The sequence below is a fragment of the Pterocles gutturalis genome, unplaced genomic scaffold (assembly GCF_000699245.1).
Source record: "Pterocles gutturalis isolate BGI_N339 unplaced genomic scaffold, ASM69924v1 scaffold17680, whole genome shotgun sequence".
NCBI classification, from domain to species: domain Eukaryota; kingdom Metazoa; phylum Chordata; class Aves; order Pterocliformes; family Pteroclidae; genus Pterocles; species Pterocles gutturalis.
The window spans coordinates 55,759-65,799 of record NW_010146202.1 but is presented as its reverse complement, the minus strand read 5'-3'; the positions used below and the strand labels follow the sequence as shown (position 1 = coordinate 65,799).

The 10,041-nt window shown below is 43.5% G+C and overlaps 1 protein-coding gene across 1 annotated transcript in view; it reads left to right on the top strand.

Annotated features, from left to right (window-relative positions):
• The first annotated feature begins 7,175 nt into the window (after positions 1 to 7,175).
• The window catches only part of METTL11B (methyltransferase like 11B), a 16,455-nt gene continuing 13,589 nt past the window's right edge, over positions 7,176 to 10,041 (top strand). Inside the window, exon 1 of the mRNA XM_010085658.1 lies at positions 7,176 to 7,419. Coding sequence (XP_010083960.1) covers positions 7,176 to 7,419 — 244 coding nt within the window. The remainder of the gene's footprint in view (positions 7,420 to 10,041) is intronic.

Sequence of the window (10,041 nt, the reverse complement as noted above, 5' to 3'; positions counted from 1 at the left end):
TGTGATTCTGTGATTCTGTGATTCCTGAGGTTGGAGTTTCTGTTTTGTCGTGATGTTCACACTCCAGATAAAGGCTGTCCCCTCCTGGCATCACTACGCTCATGTCACATCACTAGCGTGTGCCCTAGTATGACAAGGATGGGATCCTTCATGCCTGGGCCTTTTAAGAGTTCAGGAAGGTAGCTGGTCTGGCTCTGTGTGTGAGCAGCATGTAAATGCTAAGAACCAGACAAAGCACATTTCGTAGCTAATGGGTTTGGACTGTTTCCCCAGGCGTTGCTGCCATTTGCTGTCAGAGACAAGATAACTGGACAGGGTGCTTTTTGGTCTGACCAAATGGGTCAGTCATATGCCTTAGGTAGGAAGGATCCAGATGAGAGGAAGTGGAAAGGCATGTTTTTCTGGCCATGCTGTGTGCAGAAGGAGCTTTGATGATGTGGGTTGCCATCTTTCTTTTTCTTTGGAATTGAAAATAAAGCCTTGAGATACTTTTGACCAAAGCATTTCTGGCAGTTGCGTGCCAGAGCTGAAAGAGATTAAGACTAACTTAATCCCACTTGCCCAGTTCTCCCACAGGCTTTTCTGTATTGCTTTTTTTGTGCTGTTTCCTGAGTGTGCAACATCCTCTTTATTCTGGCTCACCAAACCACTATCCCCTCCGGTCACTCCTTAAAACTCTCTTCTTATGTGCAGTCTACAATGGCTGAGACAGCCAGTCTCCAGACCCCCTTCCTCCTTGGTTAAAGAGCTGTGCCTGCATTCTTAAACGCAGAGCTATGGGGGATATGAACTATGCACGCACACATGCACAAGGATACAGCTAACTTGATCCTGAATTTTCCAAAACACACAAACCCTGCCACTCAGCCAGAAGGAGATTTTTGTAAGCTTTCACCTAGAAAAGGAGCTTTATCATGCGCTTGAGCCAACAGAGGGCAACATATGCAAAATTCGATATTGGGAAGAAATGCTTTTAAAAGACTACTCTGAGCAGCCCAGCCCTTACTGTATCTGGAGTCACATATCACAGTGAAAGGCGGCATTCCATGCTGGACCTAAAACCTTCTCAGGCTCCATCAATTAAACCACCACATATGGGGTGGAAGAGACTCAGCAAGGAACTCTCACTAGGGTTCAATGAAAACCAGATGTTGTGGGCACAGCTGTCATGCTTCTTATCAAGAAAAACAGAGCAGTCCCTGCTGCAGTTTCATCAGGAACCCTGCCCTTCCTTCCCTTCAGCCCCAGCACTACTGAGAGTCCCTAACCAGAACCAAATAAAACCTCACGGCCAAACCATGCAGGAGCCTTCCCCAAATATCGCTATTTACGTTAGCATACTGTTTATGGATCTCCAAATCAGGGTCCCGCTGTGACCGTCGCCGTGCTTGAGACGTGATGAGACAGGCTCCCACTCCTACCTAAGAGTGGCTTCACTCACTCCCTTAAAAATGTAATTTACTTTTGGCTCCAGAGCTAGGATTAGAGGGAAAGAACTGTGTATTCCCTCCATAGGGATAAAGCTCTGGCCAATTTCATTTACATAAGTTATAATGTATTTACCCATACGGCTCACATGCTGTGTTTTGTTGCTTTAGATGGAATTTCAGATTGCTAAATTCCAATTGTATAAATGGTAACAGATTGCTGCTGTGACTGTACCCGTGAAAGTGCACAGGAATTGTGCTGGATATGCCCTGAAGGGCATGAGTCATCCCAACCTACAGGCAGCGAGTGAACTCTGCTTTGGAAATGTGGTTCAAAGCAAGGGTTTCTCATGAGCCCTATCCCAAGGTTGGGTCTTTGCCCAAGGACCTGTTTTGCTCTGCGTTTCCTTGGGTCCTTTTGCCACAGAGTGATTTTGCAAGACTGACTAGTCTACTGGTGACAATATTATTATTGTTTGTGCTTGTAAATGATACGCTGAAACCAAATTTACCTAAATTTAATTACAAATAAATAAAGAAGTAGAAGAAGGAAAATAACCCTGCAAACAAAACAAAACATTTTGTTTGGCCTGACACAGAAATTTTTTTTTTTTTCGGGTGAGAAAAGCAAAATATTTCAGTTTCTCATCAGCCAGAACACTATTTTTTCTCAATTCCACACTCAGCTCAAAACCAAATCGTTTTCCCAGTAATAATTCTGAAGACTGCTGAGTCTAATTGGACCCATGAGTGGAGTTTAGGTGGGTGAGGATTGTGACTAAGAGCTCTGGACTTCAACAAGTTGGACAATTAGTGCATTCATTGTCATATTACTGTTTCCCAGCTTGACACCCAGATACTGGCGTAAACTGTTGCTCTGAATGAGCCACCGAAGCTGCAGTCAGAACAATACAGGCAGTTGCTTTTCTGGCTACAGCAAAGTCAGTTGTAAAGGTTACCACCTGCCATCCAACCTGCAGCTGTTCTTCACTGCCCCCGTAAGTGCACGTGTGCTCTCTGCCTGTGCCTCTTCTATCAACATGATCTTGTGGTTTTCAGGAACATTTAAAAACTTGTTGTCGAAGATATAACAAATATTACTTGCTTTAACCACATCTATTCCTGACAGCATATGCCAGACGTGAGCGTGAGGGAGAAGAATTAATATAGAGGCTTTTTTAAGAGAAAGAGACATCTTACAGCAATCCTGATGGCTTGTCCGTGTGGAAATCAGATTGCCTACCAGGTGTTTTGTAAGCAGAACACAGTAATTTAAAGGCAAAGTTGACCCTTTGTGACCTGCATGATATGTGGAGCTAGTGCACATGTTTTTTTCTTCTGTGCAGCTGATGTGTTTCAGAAGTAGTGTGTACAGCTCAGATCTGCAGAGACAGGTAGTTACCTACTAATATAAAAGTAAGTCCAACTTCTCTTTAAATACCCTGTTGCTCCAGCAAACAGATCTGCCTTGGATCTTCCAGTGACTCATCATAAGCTGTCTGATACCTTATTTTAGACCTGCTACCCTCAGGCAGAGATCAGCTGCTGGTATTTTAACAAGAAGCTGCTTCAGCTGATCCTTCATTTTAATTTGTGATAAACCTGATGTCCTAGAAGTGCCTGATCTCATGGGGTGGAAGAAGACAACACATGGAGGAACTATTTGTTTACCCACAGAAATGCAAACACATTCTTATTTTAGACCAGAAGCTGTTCAAGGCAATGATTGTCATGCATTATGGCTGTGTCTACGGTTATTTTAGTGTAGGACCTCAGTTTATCCAGAGGTCCAGATTCTCCACTGCCCCTACTGCTAACAAAAAACCTGGCTAGCTGGCTTCAACTTCAGAAAGAATCAAATGGCCATTTGGGAAAGGAAACTAAAGTTGAGAAGTGGGTTTACTCATATTTCAGTAGTGAACCTGCAAGTAGTAAGTAGGGGTGCTATTGTGGCCATACTCAAGCCCCGCACTTCTTGTTAATGGAGATGTAGGGTATGTAACAGTGCTTGAATTGTTTGCAGCTTCTGGGTAGACTGATACTACTTCTGTTCAGAACATAGGGTTAGGAGACAGCATGAAAGTGTTGTGAGTTATTTTTATCAGAAGACATTATGATGCTGCTGTTTACAAATAGGCAGAGAATACAGCATCCACTTTTTGAAAAAACCCTGCTATTTCTGTGGCCTTTTTTTAGGAACTTCTGGGCACAAATCTATTTCTGCCTAAGCATTGACGGCATTAGGAAATGCTTTGAAAGTGCTTTAAAAGGCTTGATGCTGTTGTGATTCACTTACTTAGCTGCACTAGTATCTGAGGACTGAGTGTGTGTTCACAGTAACTCTTAGATTATAGAGATGTTTGGAACAGGGACTTAGTCTTGATGTGCAAATAGAATAAATAGAATTAGTGTTTATGCAGCCTTCTGTAGATCTTCACTCTTTTTGTGTGGGGTGGGACTACTGTGAGTCAAACCCAACACTAATTTGTCAAAAAGAGTTATAACCAACATTCAGCCTGAAAAACAAATCCTGTGAACCATTGTTTCTGACACATTTGTGTTGGATGGTTGAGAATAGTACCTTGGAAAGAGAGGTATAGATGTACCCGTGCACATCCTTCCTTATAGGTTTTATGGTGCCTCAGAAAAGCAAAACCAGGAGGAGACCTATATATCTACCGTTTTGATACAAGCATTGGAGTATTCTGGGATTTGTTTGAGATAGGTAGGTTTAAATGTTGTTTGGTGATGGGGTAATAAAAATAATAGACAGACACATACACAACATGGTTGCACACATGTCTTTTCCTAAGGAAAGTGGGCTAGGAGTATGTTATGAGAAGGTCACTAGCAGGGCGTTAAAATGATCGGGAGTGACTCTGCAATATGTCCTGTTTCCTCTGTGTGTGTATTCACTGTAAATTGGCCGGATTCTGAGAGGGTGTAAATTGAGAGAGCTTCACTGGAGTCACAGTCACTGGAGCATTTTGTAGGCACTCAGGAACCCAAATGTGCTGCTCCAAAGAGAGAGTTAAGCCCCACTTGTGCACAGAAGGCTGGAGAAACAGTGCCCTTTTCTGCCTTTGCAATTCATATCCTCTCAGCGAATGTAAAAGCCCAGGAGGCCCCTGTGGACCTCATGAGTGTCAAAGCTATGGGGAGCCCTGGGGCTGCGGTCCCAGCACCCTCCACACCGCTGTCCCAGCGTTTGACTCCGCTAGGACACATCAGGGCTTAGGTTTCATGCTCAAAGTCACTGCTGTCTCTAAGCAGAGGGGTTACTTTGCTACACAATGGACACTGCCAAAACTAAAGCCATGATAAGTGTGAAACGTGCTGTCAAATGCAGAACAGGTGGGCTCTGAGTTCCTAAGGGTGTCTTTTGTCAGTGACAAAGTGAGCTTGTGCAATGTCTTTCCAAAGCATTAACGTGCTGTCTTGACGCATCCGTTCCTGGCACGCTAACTGGCGACTGGTTGAAAATAGATAAGCAAAGAGACAGATTTGTGAGAAAACCAAGAGACACACCAGGGTTGTGTCTGGGCCCAGATATTTCAAAATTGGTTGGAGAGAACCTTATGCTTCTCTGACAGATACACAACCAGGAAGAAATCTGAGAGTGAGCAATTAAAGGGATGGCTGAAGTTTCTAAGGCTGGGTGAAGAGCATCACGCTCTGTTCAAGGAAAGGCTCAGACTTTGGTGCAGTGTCTCCTGAGCTGACCTAACCACTGCCGTGATCCCATTTTCCCCACCTTCTCCTCAGCGGTGTGTTTCTTCTGCCTTCCTTCTTGCACTTTGCTGGCAATCGTAAATTTTTGCACTGAGCTGGTTCACAGTGCTCACCACACTGACGTAGCAAGCTGAAACAGCTCAGCAGAGATCCCGACAGCAAGAATGTGTGAGCAGGAAGAGGTGGGAGCATAGAAACACATCTTCTAGTACTTAGATACCTTGGGCTGTCATGGAACCACCTCCAGCACACCACTCTGACAGGATACTGGGAGGAGATCTGCATTACTGGTAGGGCTGCTCTGTATTGTGGCTGTGTGGCTACCTCCTCCACACCACTGTCCCAGGTGGCTGTTCTGGTCCCCGTATTGTAGCACATGACAAATTCCCTTGTGTCAGCTGCAGGCTAGATTGCAGAACTGATCCAACTTGGAAAAAAAATAAGTGTATTTTTCTGAATTATCTTATTTACTAATCTGTTCACCAACACGTTTGCACGGTCCTGTGGACTGGAGCAACTGGGGGAGCAGCGTGCCAATGCAGTTAGGTGAGAATGAGCAGTACACGATGGTAGTTGGGGAAACAAGAAAGGCAGTAATACCCAAAGATGGTTTTGCCCCTAAAGATTCTTAATAAGTAATATCAAAGCAGAGAGACAGAGATTGACTGCTCCAAGGAAGCAAATCATGTTGCAAAATATGCTTTAATTGATACATTGCTAAATGCTGCTTAGCATCATCTATAGCTGGAAACTAGTAATTTTCCTTGGTGGAGGCTAGGTCTTCTTTGTTCCACTCTCAGAAGCTCGATCAGATGTTTGTCAGGAGTTGCAGTACTGCTCAGGACTTATGGCAGCCCTTTTGTGTTGAAAACATCCAACTTTCTGATCGTGTGTCGCTGCATTATAGTGTGCTTGCACTGCAGACAGCTGGAATAAACAGCTTGAAAAGGGAAAACCCACATGGGCACAATGTGTGGGGGGCAGTGCAGGCAGTGCAAAGCCCCCATCCCCTTGCCAGGTACCTTTGCAACTCGGGAGGCTTGAAGCTGTACCACACCGAGTGCCTGAACTACCGAGGGGCAAAAAAGGTTTTGAAGCAGTACCTGTCTCTCCTTGTTCCTTTTGAGGGCCTGATCCTCCTCTGGGTGAGACATACTTGTGATATACAGTCTTCTTCAGCAGCTTAGCATTCTCTATCCTAAGAAGCACTTCACCTTCTGACCCTACTCCCCCTCTTCTAGAATTTTGCCCACTGTAGTGGCCTGAATGTCCTTCTCTTTTCCAGCTGATATATTTGTCTAAGTTTGTTAATAGGCAGTTTATCTCCTTTTGTTCTTCTGTGTATTTTGTTCACTAAAGCAGAAAGCTCTTACCCTTCCCTGGCTTTACCATTCCTGTGTTCCCAGATAGCAGTTCCTTCCAGTTAGCCCCTGCAGATGAGATCATCTGTGCCATTTAAACAGATTAAATGAACCCAGGCAGACTGGAGTGCATGGAGAGTGACTTGCCCTGCCATACACAGTGGCAAAGCATGAAGTTGAATCCGTAGCTTTGTCTTTGCTTGCTATAATCACAGTTTATAAGGACACACAGTTTGTGTAGAGGAATGTCCTTATTCTGTCTTCTGGCCTTCCTCTTGGGTGCCCCTGACTGCAAAACAAATAGCGAGGGAGAAACAGAGAAACAAAACCACCCTGTGAGATACAAAAGATGTGAGATCCTGGATAATATCCAAGTTCCTTTGAAGTGAAGGCTGAATAGATTAGGAAAAGTGTAATTGAATTAAAGCCACTCTTTTCTGGAGCAGATATACTTTTACCCTGCCTAAGCAATTTCCTGGTTGAGTTTTTTATCACTTTCCACCACCTGCTCGTTTCAGAGGACGACACTCCAGAGATTACTCTGAGCCAGTGCCAACAGCCAGCATTTCTCACTCCCCTCTGGCCCGCCTCCACCCCGTGCACTCCTCTAGACACACACGCTGATATAGAATGACAGCACATTGCCACAGTTTAGATGACACTGCCTCTGCCTCTTCAGAAGGACAGGTCCTCCAGAGAGCACCAGCCACAACAACTATCCACCCTTGCAAAAAACATCTTCATCATGGCATATAAAGCAGCACATTTGGCCTTTAAGTCGCGCTGGCACAAGACAGATGAAGAACTCTGTCGACACAGTATGTCCTTCGTCTTGCATACGGCGATCCGCAATGACTTCTTTCAGAGTTATCTTTATCTGCTGGAAAAACTTCCCCTGGGTGAGTAGCTGGTGGGCAGGAGCGTCTGTGTGCGTGTGTGACCATGCTCCAGAAAAGGCATATTATGTTAGATGGTAGAGTGCACACACATTCATTACAATAACAAGTAGTTTTGAGAAGCCCAGCTAGAGAGACTACGGTGCTAGCGAAACTATTTGGTACTCTCTCTCTCTCAGCTCTGTCTAATTTAGTAATCTGTTGTTTTACCTAAATACTCCACAGATCATTAGGGGAGGGTAAGGGAAAGACCACAAGAGTGAAAAAGTTTGTTTTCTGGCTGATGGTTCCTTTTTTTGTCACCGTTTAAGTAAAACGTGCGTTGACCTGTTTAGAATTTGGAAGGACAAATGCAAAACTAGCAGAGCTGGCAGGCCTTACTTTCTGTTGCCTGTTTTGTTGTCATTCAGTGTGTCCATAGCCTTGTCATTTGTATTGTTTTGGACAAGTGCTTGAAAGGTAATGATTTTAAAATTTTTTTTCAAGAGATTTTGTAATCTCAATCTCCGCAGCAGGCTGTTTAACCTACTGTTTGTTATCAGGGAAGAAAATGCTTCCAAAATGTTTGTTTATAGACAAATTTCAGTGTAAGCCTCTGGTACAGGATGCCAAGACATTTTTTTTTTTAGATGCAGAAAGTGAATGCTCATTTCTTATGAAAATTTGACCCTAAATAAGAAGCAAAATTTCCCCAGGACAATATAGCTAAAAAGTGGATTTGATTTGAGCCTGTATTACTTTAGCATGTCACTTTTTAAGCAGAATTATTCAGCCTCCACTCAATGTTAGAACTGTAGGAATTTAAGATGGAAAGGATGTGTCTGTGCAACCTGTTAAACATGTTAAGAATGAAATCCTTCACAGTGAATTCTTGAGGGCTCCTTCCTAATTGAATGATCCATTTAGGCGAGTGGATTATCTTACCTGTTTGTGTGAAACTATACAGACCCCAGTGAGACTCTGCTCCAGATGGTAGAATTCATGAGTCCTGTAAAGAAAAAAAGCATTTCCATGTTATCTTAGTATTTTGATGCGGCTTTTCAAATGCAGCAATATCTGAAACTCTTTAAAATGAAACATGGAAGATAAATACTCCTATCCCTAGTGGTAGTTAGCTGTGAACGATGGAAAGGAAGGAAAGAAGGAAAGGAAGGAAAGTCAATTATAGGTTGATGGAATCTCAAGAAGTCTATGAAAATGTTATTCTTTCATTTGTTTTGAAAATAAACATAACATATTAGAAACTGAGCAGGATTTCCTACAGTGGTAGCTGTTAGTGTAAGTACTAATAAATCATTTTAAGGCTAGAAGATACGATTGTGAACATTTAGCTTAGAATTTAATGTAAAAGTTTCTGTATCATGCTTGTAACTTACAACTGGGTTAGAATATATATTTATGAAGACAAAAATATTTGGTTTAAGGGGTGCAAATGACTGAGAATTCATCAGTCCATCATTAAGCTGTTTCCAGGCCTAATTGCTTCACTCTTGTAAAACTATATTTTTTGTCTGAATTTTATTTGAATTTCCATTCCCAGCCAATAAGCTTTGTAAAATGTTCCTATATCAGACTAAAGATCCCCCCTGCCAGACTTTTCATGACCTGAATTATTAAAACTTCACTAAAGAGCTTATAAGCTTATTACCAGCCTATCTAAATTAGTTTGGCTCCACAGAAAAGGTACTGTGAGTCCAGCCTTCATGTGGACATGCAGTAGGTCTGTCACTCCATGGTTACTGTCATGAAGTAAAAGTGTGTATAAGGACAGGTACTGTGGGTAGCTCCAAGAAACTTCAGAGCATGCTAGGATGTCACGTTCTGGATGGTAAAAAGTGGTTGAGTGATTGGGCTCAGAAAGTCGTGGTCAAATCTTGAGATCAGTGGAGTACCACAAGGGTCTGTCCTGGGACCTGTCTTGTTTAACATCTTTATCAGTAACCTGGAGGAGGTGAAGGACTGCTTGCTCATCACATTAGCAGATTGTGGCTAACCGGCAGGGCTTGTCCACAAGTTCTAGGTCAGGACTGCCATCCAAAGGCACCTGAATAGGCTGGAGGAAAGAGACAGTGGGAACCTGGTGAAATTCAAATTCACTGAAATTCCAAGGCAAATGCCAAGTCCTGTACCTGGAAAGGGAGAACCTTTGACAACAACAACACAGACTGGGCAGTGGCTGGCCAGGGAGCAGCCCTGCTGATGGGGTTTTGGTAGACAGCAACTGAGCATGAGCCACCAGTGTGTCCTGGCAAAGAAAGCCAACAGTATCGTGGGCTGCATTAGCAAAAACATAGCTAGTTGATTGAGGGAAGTGATTATCCTCTTCTGTGCAGCAGTCATTAGGCTGTATGTGTGGAGTCTTGAACTCTCACTGCAGGAAACGACACAGAGTGAGCTGGATGACCTCCAAGGTGGTGAAGGAACTGGAGCACATGCCCTGTGAAGAGAGTCTAAGGGAATGGAGCATGTTCAGCCAGAAGAGACAGCTTCAGGGAGACCAAATATCCAACTGCCAGTACCTACATGATGATGAAGGAGATGGAGCTGAGCTCTGCACGGTGGTGTGAGGCAGGAGGACATGAGACAGTGGCCATTAATGGAAACAAAAGAAGTTCAGACTGGCTA